The 16,414-nt window shown below is 41.3% G+C and overlaps 1 protein-coding gene across 1 annotated transcript in view; it reads right to left on the reverse strand.

Moving 5' to 3' along the window:
• Positions 1 to 15,337, reverse strand: part of LOC124253332 (osteoclast-stimulating factor 1-like) — a 29,894-nt gene extending 14,557 nt beyond the window's left edge. The window contains exons 1-5 of the mRNA XM_046687083.1: positions 15,229 to 15,337; positions 5,766 to 5,812; positions 4,182 to 4,296; positions 2,930 to 3,021; positions 2,730 to 2,790 (exon numbers count right to left, since the gene is read on the reverse strand). Of these exons, the coding sequence (XP_046543039.1) occupies positions 2,730 to 2,790; positions 2,930 to 3,021; positions 4,182 to 4,296; positions 5,766 to 5,812; positions 15,229 to 15,280 (367 nt within the window). The 5' untranslated portion in view covers positions 15,281 to 15,337. The remainder of the gene's footprint in view (positions 1 to 2,729; positions 2,791 to 2,929; positions 3,022 to 4,181; positions 4,297 to 5,765; positions 5,813 to 15,228) is intronic.
• Between the last annotated feature and the right edge of the window lie 1,077 nt (positions 15,338 to 16,414).

Genomic DNA, 16,414 nt, shown 5'->3' on the forward strand with positions numbered 1-16,414 from the left:
ATGAACCGGCACGGCTGGGGTGGGAGGTCCCAGTCGTGTTGGTTCCAAGCTTCAGCGACCTGAGTAGGGGGCTTCCCCTACCCCTGCCGGGCGCCGGCGAGGCTCCCGGGACGGTCCTGCTGACGGCGCTGAAAGTCGGGTCGGACCTGCCACGCCACGCCCTTCGCCCTGCACGAACAGAGTCTCTTCTTGGGACGTAACGGCGCTTCCCTCTACCCCTTGTAGACGATTTTCCACAAAAGGCCGAACTCAGAGCTTCGAAAGTAGACAGGGACACCTCCGTATTAGTAAGCTCCGCATGTTCCTTATAAACCTCTCGAATCCTGTCATCAAAGAGGAAGCGGGACTTGAAAGGGGCTCTCAACAGCTTTCTTTTGAACTCCTCCTGCCAAGAGCAAGGCTCAAGGAAACCCATCCGCTGAACAACAGTCGTCATGGCCAACGCCGTCCGAAGGTGTGCCAGTATATCATGTAACACCTTACCCTGCCATTGGAACAGGGTGGTAAGGTGCTCTGTCCTCGACGCATTATCTTCAGTTAAGTCCCAAGCTGCAGCCGAAGTTGCAGAGGCCAACGCCGAAACAGGCTTCAACATCCTCTTGAGCTCTGTGTCAATAGCCAACATCTTAGAGTCCTGCACTCGGTAAGAAGACTGTGGAGAACCCGATAAACGTTTGAGGGATTCATCATGAGCCGCGCCTCCATCAGCGAAATCCAGGCTATGTATCTTGTAGTCCCTTTGCTTAATTTAGAGCCTTAATAGTAGATTTGAGAGACAGTTTAGCAAAGTCGGCATCCAAAGAGGCCACCATGATCGGCCACCATCGGGTGAGGCGGAGGAGTCGTTAGCTCTCGGTTGTCCATAGCCTGAAGAAGAGGGAGAAGGACAATCCGCAGTCTGTCGGCAATCCAGTCAAATACAGCAGATAGGGGAGATAAGTACCCCCATCATCTTCCTCTTGTAACATCTCTTCATTATAATCGGGAGAAAATAGTGCTCCTCAGCGTCCTCCCAGGACACGGTAGTAGCATTATACCGCTGGCCAGAAGCAGCAGGCGCCGGGGCCAGATGACAGTTGAGAAACAGCACTAAAGGTAACTGTAGGGGAACATGGTCGCCGCTGGGCGAAGCGCTTAAAAGGAGGCGACCTTTGAACGGACCGACGGTAGCTTCCCACGAAGTTGGCGACCTTGAACGCTCCCTATCATTGGGACGCCTGGGAGAGCGAGACCTGAATCAGACCGGCGACAGCGATGACTAGTATCAGAACTATGCCGGGGACTTCAAGAACGATGGCGCTGTCGAGGAGACCTAGAGTGAGACCGCTTAGAACGACGGGAGCGCTCGGCTTCCTGGCGTCAGGAACGCTCTTCCAATAACTGACGCTGAAGACAACGACAACGAGACACAGGAGCCTTCCTGGGGATACGGTAGTCTAACAACGCGTTGGCCTTAACGGCAGCGTTGGTGGAGGCTGGCTGGTTGACGCACCAATCCAGCAACATCAGAACTAGGTGCCACGGCCGTCGGCGCTGGAACTGCACTAGGCAACTCAGAAGTTGGTGTTGGGACAGCGCTCGGCGCTGGAACGGCGCTGGCTTGTGCTTCAACTGCTGCAGGCAAAAGGAGCGTCCTTAGAAGCTTCTGTACCGGATGAGATAAGGCGCCCGGCTGAGATAAGTCCACAAAAGGCGCCCAGACGCGTCAGACGGGCTAAGGGGCCAGGTGTCAGCCTACTCGGCGCAGGTGTAGACGTCTGTTCAGTTAAAGGAGAGGAGCGTCTGTCCGGTGTAGAAGAGAAGATCTGGAGCCCAACGACGAAGCAGGTGAAGACATCTTCCTCTTATGCTGCGACAAATGTTTCTTCTTGGCGGCAGTGTAAGCCTTGAAATCGGCGACGGATAACGGCGTACAAAAAATGACAGCGCTCAGCAAGAGAACAGGCTACAGTAGTGCAGTCTGGACACCAAGGGTGGGGATCCTTGGCAGACTTCTGCACCTTGCAGATACAGCAAAACTGCCGGGTCATGCACACAAAGGCTGTAACACACCAAAAAAAGTGAAACGTAAAAACTATGTGAACACACAGAAAAAAAACCCTGCAGAGAAAATGGAAACACCCCTGCAGCAAGAATGGGCAAGCCAAGCAGTCGGCAGCAGAGTAAACAACCAAGATGGCTGCCCCCACAGAGCCAAAAAGAGTGAAAAACAAGCACAAATTAGGCAACAATATCAAGAAATACAAGACCAAGCATGAACATTATGGTGAAAAAGACATAGGAGAATGCAAAACACCAAACATGCCCAGTGGAGCGACACTCGCGACGTGGGAACACACCCCACACTGAAGTGAGAAACACGAGGCAGCCAGGTAAGTGAAGTTTGCTTTAATTATGTTCTTCACCCACACAGAGAAGAATATAGGATATAAAAAGCATACATACCGAAAACAAACAAGAACTTTAATATCTGAAAGAATCAGTAAGTAGCGAACTAGCGAAATCAAAAAACGTCTGACACACAGTACGCTTGAAGTAAAAGTGATTTTTGGATAGACCACGCTTGCGCGGAGAGGGGAGATCACGTCACTTCCGTTCCTGTACACTCGTCGATACTTGAGGCAGCCATTCTAGAAATGGCGAATCAACGACTGTCTGATCTCTTTTAAGCGGAGCTTGAGGTAATATGCATAAGACCTATGGTAAGGTAAGTTAAAAATTTGATAAATCCCCGTGGGCAGCCCAGTGCAGGGGAGTTGATCCAGCCTTGTCTAAGCCATTCACCGACACCTAACATAGAAAATAATCTCATATAAACATTAAGACCAAGACAACTTGTATGTTTAATACTGGAGTTGCCAGAGGATAGGGCATGTTTCCAGTGTTATCATAAATTCACTTACAGAAACATGAAATTAGGAACACTTACCCTGTTACTAATACACTCGGTCATGAAGTCGATGTTTCCTCGCTTGGCAGCTTCATGCAGCGGGTAGTCTACAGATTCTGTGTTGTCTTCCACTGAGGAAACAGTGGAGGAAATACATGAATATCTTGAAGGACCAGGAGCTGTCTTTCCTACTAATGTCACGCAAAATGATTTCTAGTCACCAATGACCAGATGACAGTCAAAGAGCTCTCATCATTGGAAATGGTTAAAAATATATCCACAAGCCTAAAGAGACAGACGTGTGTTTCCCACTTGTATGATATTTTATGCCAGTAGCATAACTAGGCTGTGATTCAGTAAACCAGTGTTTGTCTTCAGTATATAAGATTTTACAAACAAGAGTGAGTTTAGTTTTACGCCGCTTTTAGCAATATTCCAGCAATATCACAGCTGGGAACACCAGAAATTGGCTTCACACATTGTACCCATGTGGGGAATCGAACCAGGGTCTTCGGCTTTTAAAAACAAGAAACAACAGATATAACGAAAGACTTGAAGAATCAGTTGTGTCGGAACTATTGCTGGGTGGTGTCTAATGGCATAATGGCCATGAATTGTTTACATGTTACGAAAGTTGAATTGTGACACCTTTCACGTTTGACTTCATGGCTACCATTGCCTGAGAAGAAATAGTATAACTCGTGGACACACCCAGCATCGCTCCCTCTTATTATTAATACATGAGAGACACCACTAATTAAGCATTATTCATTGGTTATGGTGATATCTGCTGAGGTACAGATAACATACGTATCTGCGTAAATTACGCAAATATTTATGTGAAAACTCAATTCCTATTAAGTCTATTGCGTACAAGTACTCTTGAATTTTTGTAAATACCCACTAACTTTGATCTTACATGCGTACACACAAAAATGTCAAATCTTAGCTTGATTAAGGGGATAGATAAAATAACTGAGGAATATTGAGAGGTTCTATTTCAGGACATGAACTTGGCAACTTGCAGGCTTTCTTATCATTTCTCATATTACAGATCAAATATAAATAACAAACACTAACATTTACACTTTATTATATTTTTAAAATTAATGGAAAATGTCAAAATACCCAATTGAGTTTGAGTGAGGTGAGTACAATTTAGGAAAATTAGGGTACCCAGTTGAGATGAACACAAGCTAGTACATATCTCAATGACCCAAAATGTTATCCGTATAGTTCTGTATCTGGACAATACGTCCATGTGTGTTGTGGATGTTCCTTGTGAACTGACCATAGTTGCTGGGTATGAGTCCAACCTTGCCTCCACACTTGGCCTTCCACCAACTTGAGTCTGTCTTGTCAATGATGTACAACAAGTCTCCCTCGTCAAATGTCAGTTCATCATTCTGTAGAATAGTGAATTGACCTTTCATGCTTTGTGTCATACACAGATGTAGTTAACAGTACATGTGTTCTGCTACCCCCATCTATAATGTCAGTGTATGAAATAAGCCAAAAATCCAGCTGGTAACTTCAAAATGTTACCAGCCCGAAATGGATTTAACCAGACCAAATATGGTGAATTTACTCAGATGTATGGAACATCTAAAAATTTTACCAGACCATCGGACTGGCTAGCTGTAAATTTAGACCGTCTACCAGAAATCTAGACCGTCTCAGACGGTCGGACGGGCCTTATTTCATACACTGATAATGTACAGGAGCAGTGAGTGAGTGTGTAGGGTTTTATACCACTTTTAGCAATATTCCAGCAATATCACAGCAGGGGACACCAGAAATGGACTTCACACATTGTACCCCTGCAGGGAATCGAACCAGGGTTTTGGCTGTGTCCGCTAGGCTGCATCACTAACCCTGTAAAGGGGTCGACACAATTGGTCATCTCATGTAGCCCTGTGAAGGGGTCGACACAATTGGTCATCTCATGTAGCCCTGTCAAGGGGTCGACACAATTGGTCATCTCATGTAGCCCTGTCAAGGGGTCGACACAATTGGTCATCTCATGTAGCCCTGTCAAGGGGTCGACACAATTGGTCATCTCATGTAGTCTACAGGACATCTGAGACCAGTCAATCATGTCAAATAACAAGATTTGAGAACAAAACAGCTGGTCCTCCTAGATGTTAACAAGTCACAGACAAACAAACAAACAAGAGGCTGTGTCTATCTCTGAGTTAATAAGGCCTAAAAAAAAAAAGCGTTGATTCTGATTTCCCGACCGACCCTAAATATTCCCACCGAGCCTAACAATTTTACTCACCACATAATAAATTATATTTATTTTCTGACACATGAATAATGTAAAAAATATTTTGCAAAAAAAAACCAGAAAAAAACTAACTACCTACCTACCCTAGTTCTGAAATGTAGGAAATCGGAACCACAACATTATTTTGGGGGGGCCTAAGGTAAGATGAGCATGACGTGAAAACATTTCAACCACTAGATTACTTCTAAAAATTGTTTGCTTCATTATATTGGCAAATGTTTAGCTGTTAAACAGTTGAGTCCCTAACATGTTTTGGCTGATAATGTAATGCAGGCCTCCTACTGCAGCAGGGTTTGACACTCACTGATTTCTCCCACTTGCCAAGAGGCCAAGTAGAAAAGTTAAACTACTTGCCCATCACAGATACTACTTGCCCCATGTTACTTATGGTATAGAAAGAACTAGACAAACAAAACACAGCAAGTGAAGAGTTTTAATGAGTGAATTGAGGTTAGAAGTTGAAAAAATATGTACTTGCCACTCGGGCAAGCCTTTTAGCAATTTTACTTGCCCTGATTAATTAGTACTTGCCACGGGCAAGCGGACAAGCATGAGTGTCGAACCCTGTGCAGCTATCATACAAACCTGTTGTGCTTCATATCTGTACATTGCACGGACCACCTTCACCTGACCTGAAACATCACACTACCTCAGTGAGACACAAGGTATGGCATCACTATCATATACTTAATCACATATCCATTCACTTACAGGGCTCCAGATAAGGGCCGTATCGACGTATATACGGATAAAAAATATGCACGATACGGTAGGAAATAATTTTGAAAGCGTAGCAGTGGTGATCGCGACTACAGCAATGCGGTACTGCGAATCATTTACAGACGTATTTATATGAAAAAGTATTTTGTTTTATTGTTTATTGACCTGTTTACACAAGAGTAGCAATGTTGTGGTGCATATACAAAACGAAACACAAGAATACAGATTACTAATTTCCATTCAGTACTCTAAATGTACTCTTAAGTTTTTCCAGTACTCCTATATTGAAAAAATAAGGAGTATGTACTCCTGATGTTGAAAAAATATCTGGAGCCCTGCACTTATTCAAGCTGGGGTTGATAGCTTGACTGAAATGCTGTGCAGCTTTACTTCGTGGATAAGATAAGATAAGATAAGATAATTCTTTATTGTCCCAAGGGAAATTTGTTTTGCATCATACGTTCTCCAGTTTTTCTTTCATAAAGCAGCCATACATAACATTGCAATTGGTAATCATGAAATAATCATGATATAAATACATCAATTTAGTACAAAAACATAGATATTGAATAAAATTTGGACAATTAAAAGACAAGTCATTCACTGAATTTGTTGTTAATGCATCTTATACTAGCTGGAACAAATGAGTGGCGAACCCTGTTTGTTCTAAAAGTCGGCATACGCAACCTGCGTCCAGAAGGTAATGATGAATATTCCGAAAAGAGTATGTGAGTAGGATCACTTAAAATTTTGTTTGCTCTTTTTAAAATTTGCTGCTCATAACAACTGCCGATACTTTCGATAGGAAGCCCAATAATTTTAGACGCAGTGTTTACGATTTTTGAGAGTTTGTTTTTTTTCTGGACAGATAGGTTCCCGAACCAACTCAAGAAATTAAAGGTTATGACACTCTGAATAAAGGTTTTGTAAAATAACATCATGATAGTTTGGTCGATTTTAAAATGTTTCAACTTCCACAAAAAATACAAGCATTTCTTGTTCATAGTGTACCACCGAATTCAGGCATATGTCATCCATGAACTGTTGTATCCTCAATGCTTCATAGTTTTGTACACTTTATGTTCCGCCATCATAAATCAATAGGCTTGATTTACAGACTTTCCACTACTTCTGACCAGTGAGAAATGAACCAGCAAGTGCCATATTACAACCGCTGAGCTGTCACATTACATTGCACAAATAGCATAAGCATGGATATATGTGCATTACAAATATGATATTATTATTATTATTATATCTCCATACATACATTGGATAACGGTACTCAATATTCCTCCCTTAACTACATGGTCTGGAAGCTTCCACCGCTTGACATTTAAACGCTTACAACAAAACATATACAACTTCTCGACACTTTAAAGTTAATAACTCCCATATTTCAGCTCCATATAAATAGTTCCATCGAATTTTGGATCAAATATCTTAAAAAAATAAATCATAAGGTTGTATCAAAACGATAAAGAGATCTTAGAATTCTGTATGCCATTTTCATAGCTTAAAGCAGCGTTATTCACATGGGGGAGGTTCAACAAGAGAACGTGCAAATAAAAATACCCAAATATTTGTAAGATGAAACTGTTTCCAAAGAATTCCATTGAATTGCCATTTTTCATATTTTGATAAGTTCATAAACCATTTTAAATACAAATAACTTTGGTTTCATTTTTCCAAGTTAACAGTTAATTTATCTTTATGAAACTTTCTAAAAATACGCTATATATTTCTGTAAACCAAATACAGAGTCTGCAAAAGTACAATATCATCGCAGCTAGTAGAGGAACATTTGTACAAATATCAGGGTGAAGTTAAAATAATCTGCAACATGTGGATTCAATTTCTAGGAGCTTAATTCAATATACCGAGAACAATACGGCTTCAAAACACAATCTTTGTCGAACCCTGTGGGCAATTAAACAACTGGAGAGAGAGAAATATCACGCACCTGTCCCTTAACACACTTATAGATAGAAGCGCTAAGGCTTTTAAATATATCTTAGGTGAAACGCCTCTATATTTGAGAATGGCAGTTTATCCCTGTTTACAAAATCAAAAGCCTTTTGAAACCGACAAAGGTAGTATTGTGAACTTCCCCTTTTCTTACATAGATAACGTTGGATAACAGATTGTAGAATAAAAATATTATCAATTGTAATTATAACCTTTCCCTAAACCCTTGCCAGATTCCAATAACCTTTCGTATGTATTTGCCCATAAAATGTTATTCTCCATTGCTATAGTGATGTATATATTTTGATTTATAGTACTAAGAAGGATATTCCCCTGTAATCGGCTCAATCATTAAGATCACCCTTCTAAACAATGGTACACCAATTGCCGTAATCCACCATTCATCGGACTCAAACATAATATTGGAAATCGTTGAATCGGTCCATATAACACGGTAATAAATATCCATTGAATGCTTAAAAACTCCGGCAATAAATTATCTCTACCATGCGACTTTGAAGATTTAAGCTTAAAGGCGAATGCAACGCAGTTAATAACTTTGTGATTCCATGATAGCTTCTTGCGTATGGACTTTACCAAACAACAAAGCCGGGCCAAAAATTCAAATTCAACTTTATAATGTGGAAAATAACGCCGATGAAAACCGGCTGAATCGGACTGTTCATTCGCAAACGCCACTAATTTTCTCCCCAGACTTTTCTGGGGAATACCGGTTTCATTGGCTGCGCTTCATAGCACGGGCGAGTGGAAATAGGTTCAGCGCGAACTTGGGATCGAAATGTCTGGTGAATACCGTGAAAGGCTTAAATGATTTTAGCCCATGAATATTTATTCCATCGAATCATTCATTATTTTACGTATAATATTTTAATTTATTTGTTCTATCGATTTCGAAATCGAAATCATAATGATTCATTCGATATCCATTTATTTGACGAATTCATAGAATCGAATTATATCGAATAACGAAGATTCCATTTATCATCGAATATTAATAATCATCATTGATATTTTATCGAATTATTCATTAATCGATTATTCAATCGAATGATCGAATGATCGATGATCCAATATCATTGAATGAACCCGATGAGGAAGCATATTCATCATTGATTTGAACCACAAACATGAACTTCAGATATCGATGGATGAATATCATTCAATTTATCAGCATCCTAAACCCTGTCTATCCACAAACGCCAGCATATTTTGTCACTGCATGATGTCTCCCACCATTTGACTGCCATGCCACACCATGCACTCCCAGCCCGTCTTTGTTTTATTGACACCTGTGTGTCTGCCTGTCTGTCTGCTAATGACAATATTCAATACACAACTGACCACCATGCAATTTGAACTTAACACCAATCAGGCTATACACCATAAACAAAACGCGATTGATTTATGGCCCTCGAAGTTCGGTCTCTGTCACATTATGTAATTACACAGACAGGCAGGTGTGATACTTGAACACATGACATGTTATGATGTCTGTTGATTGCAAATGTTATACACAAAAATGAGCATGTATTTACAAAACCCAACATCTCTATATTATACACAAACAATGAGCCGCGGAAGGCAGCATCTGCTAATGAACCAGCGCTACACTTGAGTGCACACCCACCCCATTTGACTGGGTTCGTATCCCGCTGCTTGCTTCGAGGGAGGTAAATCCAAGTACAAAATATTACACTTTTGATTTGGCGATTATACGCTTATAATTTTGTTTATTTGGTTTTTCATAATCAGCAATGCATATTATATGTCATGAAGAAGTGATAATTGTGTTTTAATTAAGTTTGATTTTTTGGTTCCATGTGACCTTTAAGAATAGCCTCAGATATTTCGTCCCTAGTAATGGGTGAATCTAATATAGTACATGTTATGTCATCAACGTCATAATCAAAATAACATTCACTAATATGGGGCTCGGCATGATCAGACACAGTGCTTTTGTCTTGATACAAGTTCTTAAAATAGGAAAACCATACATGAATATCAACATTGCTCATTTTCGCTCTGGGGGCTGTATATGTTTTAAGTTTATTCCAGAATATTTTTTGCATTATATATATTCTGTAGTAATTTGTCCTTTATTGACATATTGTAGAGTCTTTTCTTGTTTCAGAAAGTATCATTGTACTTGTTTCTGCAATCGCATATATGATTGTCGGATATGTCAGATTTAACCCTTCTGAATATTTTTTAACAATCTTTGGGTTTCTAAAATCTAAGGAAGTTACATTCATAATCAAACCATGGCTGGTTAGATTTAGTATAGTTGTTGCAGCGTTTCTTTGTAAAGTCAGCAGCCTTGAGTAAGGCATTAGTAAACAATTCAACTGATTGATTTACATCATAGATAGCTTGGCAAGCACAATCGCTTCAGAGTCTTTGTTACATCAGGTGAAAGCAGATTAGCACGGAGTTCGCTTACACAGTCATCAGTCCACTTGAACCTGAGGTTCTGTCCAGAGTGTGAATCGAGTGCAAGTATGTGCTTCCTTTTGGGTTGTCAATGTCACCATTGACTGAAATGCACAAGTGATTGGCAGATGTGGAGACTCTGGTCTACATCCTGGATATCGAATCCCGCTGCAAAATGTAAACAAGTCACTGGGTTCCCGATAACATCTATCACACTTGTTCCGCTTTTGATGAGATATACGGAATCGCCAATTAATTTATCATTTCCAGTTCTGCCGCTAAAATTGAGATATTCAAACTTTATGATAATTCTAATAATTTTTACCATAGTTTGAAACAAAATTGTCACATGAGTACCGCCTATGTTGAATATTATCGTAAGAAATTTAATAGTCCATCTTTAGAGTAGATATTATATCGTCCTCTACATAGTCCGGGTTAGTGCCGGTTCTTGCTTGAAGTCACCACCAATCAGAAGTGAGATGTTACCCAGCTCTTGTAGAAGATCAATTAGTGAGTCTTGTAGCAAGGATATACCACAATGTAACGCTATTATGAGCGTGCCATGAAGATGTCTCTTGTGAGGTGAATATATACAGAACCAAATAACACATCTTTTTCTGAATTAAAAACACTTTGTCGAACAGCAGGAATACACAATTTGGAGTAATCTTAGACATTTTAACGCACTGTACTAATGGCTTCTTTACAAGCACTAATATTCCCCTGATGATCTGCCATGAGCAGAGATTCAACTGCATCTAGACTGTAGCACATGAACTCATCCGAGAACATATCATGGTCTTCTTTGGTATTCCACGCCTCACACATGCCAATTACATCGAATGTTTCAGCATAGCTCACAAAGTCAGCATCCCATGATTTAGAAGTGAGTCCGCTGACATTCCAAAATAAAATGAGTGATTATTGATGGTATGGACACTAACATCTGGGCTCTGGCCACATCCCTATCTCCTCCTCTCCTGCTTGTCTCTAGAGCGTAGATTGGGTCCAGGCTTCTTGTTGCTTGATGTAGGGGCTCTGGGTCGGGCATGGTAGCAGACTTCCACGATCTGGCTGGAGTGGGGGTGGTATCTGTATTCTGCCTCCTCGGTCACAAACAGTTTACCATTTTGAAATAGCCAAGTTTGTTCTCAGCTTTCAAATCGTTGAGCTTCCGCCGTTGGTTTTTAGTGAGGTCTGAGGAAATCCCAGATCTGTCCTCTTTAAGTCTGTCTCTCAGTTTTAAGGCCCACACTTTATCCTCTCTGGGTAGAGAAATTTGACTATCATGGGTCTTGGCTGGCCTGGCTTCCCCTTTAACCTGTGTGCGGCAACGATACAGTCGCTAGTGATATCATTATCACCGCCTGTGTTATGTCCATTTAAAGTGTCACATACATATTTCTTACACACAGAGACCGTCTCTCGTGCTTTTTCAGGTAGACCATACAGAATGACGCTGCAGCGTCTACTGTATTGTTCTTGTTTCTCCAGCATATCCTCTATACTGTCTATTTTGTCAGTAACCATGGTTATATTGTCGCTTTGCTTGGAGACATCTCTAGGCGATCTAACCTATCTGCAACTTCGTCAACATCAGCACGTAGAATTTCCTGTCTGCATCTTAGATCTGCCAGCTCAGAGCTTATGTTATCTAGCGTGTTACTCATCTTCCCCATATCTACCTTCAGGTCTCTGATTTCGAGGTGATATCCTGTTTCATCGCTTTTAAATGCTGATAGTATTTCTTCACGAAATGAAACAACATTATCAACAGGTCCTGGGTTAAGTTTGATGTCACCAGATAGTATGAGAAGAGCACCCGGTATATCAGAGTAAGAGTAGTGTTAACCTTTTCGTCGTTAGATGCGAGATGTGAAATCCTCCATGAACATCCATTGTGAAAGTTAATCTCAATATCCCCGATAGAGCTGTGTGAGTGTACAGCCTACCATGACAATACAGAAGATCACAAATGCCACACTAACAATCCGGTAGCTTGTGTCCATCCCGGTGACCATCGGCTGGTCGGTGTGTAGTGGTCACTGTCATGGCTGTCACTTCGACGGGAACTGAGCTTGGGTCGGTGATAAAAAGTCCCAATTCTAGATCTCCAGAGTTCGATCGAGATACCCATATTCTCAGATTCAGTGGTTTATTAAATTTCGTTGCAGAAACAGATATATATTCCGGGTCGAACGTACTTATTGGTGAATTATAAACATGGAATGCTCGGACCGATGTTTCGCACAACCGCTCTCTCAGGGGACATAACTCATCAATTAGAATTACTACTACAAAGCACCAAATGAGTTCTCGGCAGGGTACATAGAAAATGTTACTCACTTGTAAGCGGGGAACATTGAAAATAATAGAAGCGCGCTCAGCCAATCAGAAAACGACATTTATGTGTGAGGCAAGATAACACAGTTTAGGCACAGGCACAGCTCATTCAGTTTCCACAGGTTAGATACATGCCACTACTACATCACTAAACAGCAATGTGGTATATAACTTAGTATGTCCTGGGTTTACCATGTATAAACTCTTCATTCAACACTGTACAACTGGTTCTGACAACTGGTTCTATTCAACACTGTGTTACTATGTATATTGCAAAGACAACAAGCTTTAACTAACTGTAACAAACTGTGTCCAACTGTGTACATAATTTAGAACAGTTTTTCACAAAGGAATGAAAACAGTATAGAAGCAGTGGCTCCTTTCAGGAAGCAACCTTTACTAAGGTTAACCTTAACTCCCATCCTTTAACATTGCACTAAGGTTACCTTAGTGACTTATGATCACCTTCGTGCTTTGTGAAAGGAGGCCCAGGTAGACAAAATTATGGGCACTTTGTAAACACGATTGGAAACCTTATTCAAAGTTCACTTTCATTGAAATATATTCACATTTGGAAGTAAGTGTCGAAGGAAAGGACACGCCTCATACCTTACATTTCGGAAAGATATTTCAGGATGTATTACCCAAAATAGGGGTGAAGGCTACAGAGCAAATCCACTGAAGTTCCTTACAGAACAACACACAGTATGCTGTCTCTGTATGTGCCTTCGTAATGGTTGGGAAACCAAGTATTTCTGACAAAAGACTGCCATCCACATTGAGGACACCTCCATGGTCCAGTAGACAGCTGATCTATCCACATTGAGGACACCTCCATGTAGCCAGTATGACAGGCTGCAACATGGTACAAATAGCCATCCACATTGAGGACACCTCCATGGTCCAGTAGACCGGGACAGTCACACAAGCATTGCACATTGCGTTACATGTGTGATAACATTGACAGAGATTATAAACTCCCTTCATCATCCCAATATCCACAAACTAACTATGACTTGTGGCCTTGTTGAATGACAGGTGTATGGGGCTCTGACTCCACCTTCAAACCCCACCTTCATGCCTTACACCTGTTACACATGCACTTAGCCACAACTGTGCTCCATCTGGGAACATATCTCAAGAACTGATGATGGTGGTCACAACAAAGAGGTGTAATAATGATAATAATAATACATAAACAAAAGCATTTGGTAATACACTTTGTGTATTAACCCAGGGATGGAAATAACTTTAAAATTGCTAGTGTACTGGTGGGCGGTACAGTGGAACATCTAAAATCACTTGCCCTGATAATTTTTCCACTATACTGGCCGATTTTCTTGTTCATTTTTTAAATAAACAACATAATTAACATTGGAAAGTCAACTGGACACTGGTACAGCATGATATACAAATTTGCTTGCCCGACAGAAAAAAACAGTGGACTGGGATGTTGGGCAATAGGTTATTTCCACAACTGTAACCACAAACACAAATTGTGTCACAAATTAATTATATCTAACCAACTGTTTGATTGCCTTTCTAGAAGTCGGTGAGTGAGTGAGTTTGGTTTCATGCCGCTTTTTAGTAATATTCCAATACAGTGGTGGACATCAGAAATGGGCTTCAGAAATTGTACCCATGTGGGGAATTGAACCCTGGTCTTTGGCATGATGAGTGAACGCTGTAACCACTAGGCTACCCCACCGCCCCAGACTGACTGACTGACTGAGTATGGTTTTACGCCGTTTTTAGCAATACTCCAGCAATATCATGGCAGGGGACACCAGAAATGGGCTTCACAAATTGTACCCATGTGGGGAATCGAACCCTGGTCTTTGGCATGATGAGTGAACGCTTTAACTACTAGGCTACCCCACCGCCCTAGAAGTCGGGGAGTCAAAAATAAAGCATACAACTTTATGGATAACTGACTGACTGACTGATTTTAGTTTTACGCCGCTTTTAGTAATATTCCAGCAACATCACGGCGGGGGACACCAGAAATGGGCTTCACACATTGTACCCATGTGGGGATTCGAACCCAGGTCTTAGGCGTGACGAGCCAACGCTTTATAACCACTAGGCTACCCCACCGCCCTTATGGATAACAAAACACAAGAAGTTGTTGTCCATAAATTTGTATGCTTTATTTCTCTAAACAGCATTTTACATCTTATATGCCCACGTTTCAAAAACCTGTATTCATATTTGGTCTGTAGTAAAATCAGTATAACACTGAATTTACGTCGACAGGTGAACTAACAGGGGAACACTTTTTTGCAAATTAGTTAAATTCGATGATACAACAACCATTAAATTATATTTTTTCTCTTTAAATCTGTTGTGTGATGTTGATAGTCAGATATCAATATGGGCAGTCAGAAAATACTGTGACTTTCTATGACAAGTTGAACTGTATCATGCATCCATCGTGTGCACAGGAATTGAAAACCAGGAAGTTATAGTTGTGGAGGTATTCGATATTTGCAGCTTGATTACGCGTCCTTGTTGTAAAGAGCTGACATATGACAAGAACGCCCTTGCCGATTCTAATCCTTACCTGGCTTTGGCACCGGCGGGGGAGGCCGGGATGGGCGAGGGGCGCTAGACATCTTTGAGGTAGTCGCTCACTCTGACAACTGTAAACAGGAAGGATATGCAACAGGTTCTAGACATGCGCACTAGGCAAAAGGTGATAAATCGTAACGCGGGAAAATTTAAATAATTATAACGCGAAATGTAAATTCTACCTGTGTCAGTATATAGCCATGTGATTGAGAGTGCGTATACGGGAAAACATAGCTGTGAGTGGGTAAAAGGTGGTCATTAACTTTAACTAATTAACGATCGTACTGCTACGAGCTGTCGTAAGTCTATGTTAAAGTATAGGAGATACGATCGTCTTATGGTTACGATTGCTTTGAGGAACGGGGCCCAGGACTACACGCATACACTGTATGTGAAATTGTCAGTTCTTTTGGAGGCAGAAGGAAGGTCAATGCATTCAAACTTCTTGTCAACAGCAAGGAATATCAAGAGGCTTTCCAACAACTTGGGGATGGGTGGACTGTGCCACCAGATTTGATCGACTCACTCGAAGCATTCACATTCCGCCTCTATGCCTCAGGTTCTTCAATAAGGGATGTCAATCAATTGCGCTACCACTTATTTGAAGTGAAAAAAGGGACAACTGCCACCCTGCTTTGAATGTCTATCTATGCACATCTTGAGAGCAAACTATCAAACTGCAATATGGAACAACTGTCTGGAAGCTGAATATCCAACTCCACGGGTAACAGATGGTCGTGGATGGGTGGAAGAAAATGATCATATAGAGATTTACTGGATGACGGGATCTCTTGCTCCAGATGCTGTTCTTGAGTTCATTTCTTGCAAGTGCAGAACAGTCTGTAAACTGCCACGTTGTCAATGCCTTACCAATGGACTGAAATGCATCGTGATGTGTCCGAACCAGACTTGTGACACATGGTATGCGAGGACCATGACATGCCGGAGAGTGACACTGATAATGAAGCTGATGTTTATGATGCGGAACAGTGAGTGAGTGAGTGAGTTTAATTTTACGCCGCACTCAGCAATATTCCAGCTATATGGCGGCGGTCTGTAAATAATCGAGTCTGGATCAGATAATCCAGTGATCAACAGCATGAGCATCGATCTGCGCAATTGGGAGCCGATGACATGTGTCAACCAGTTCAGCGACCCTGACCACCCGATTCCGTTAG

This window comes from Haliotis rubra, unplaced genomic scaffold (assembly GCF_003918875.1).
Source record: "Haliotis rubra isolate DU_JTF1 unplaced genomic scaffold, ASM391887v1 Scf54, whole genome shotgun sequence".
Lineage (NCBI taxonomy): Eukaryota > Metazoa > Mollusca > Gastropoda > Lepetellida > Haliotidae > Haliotis > Haliotis rubra.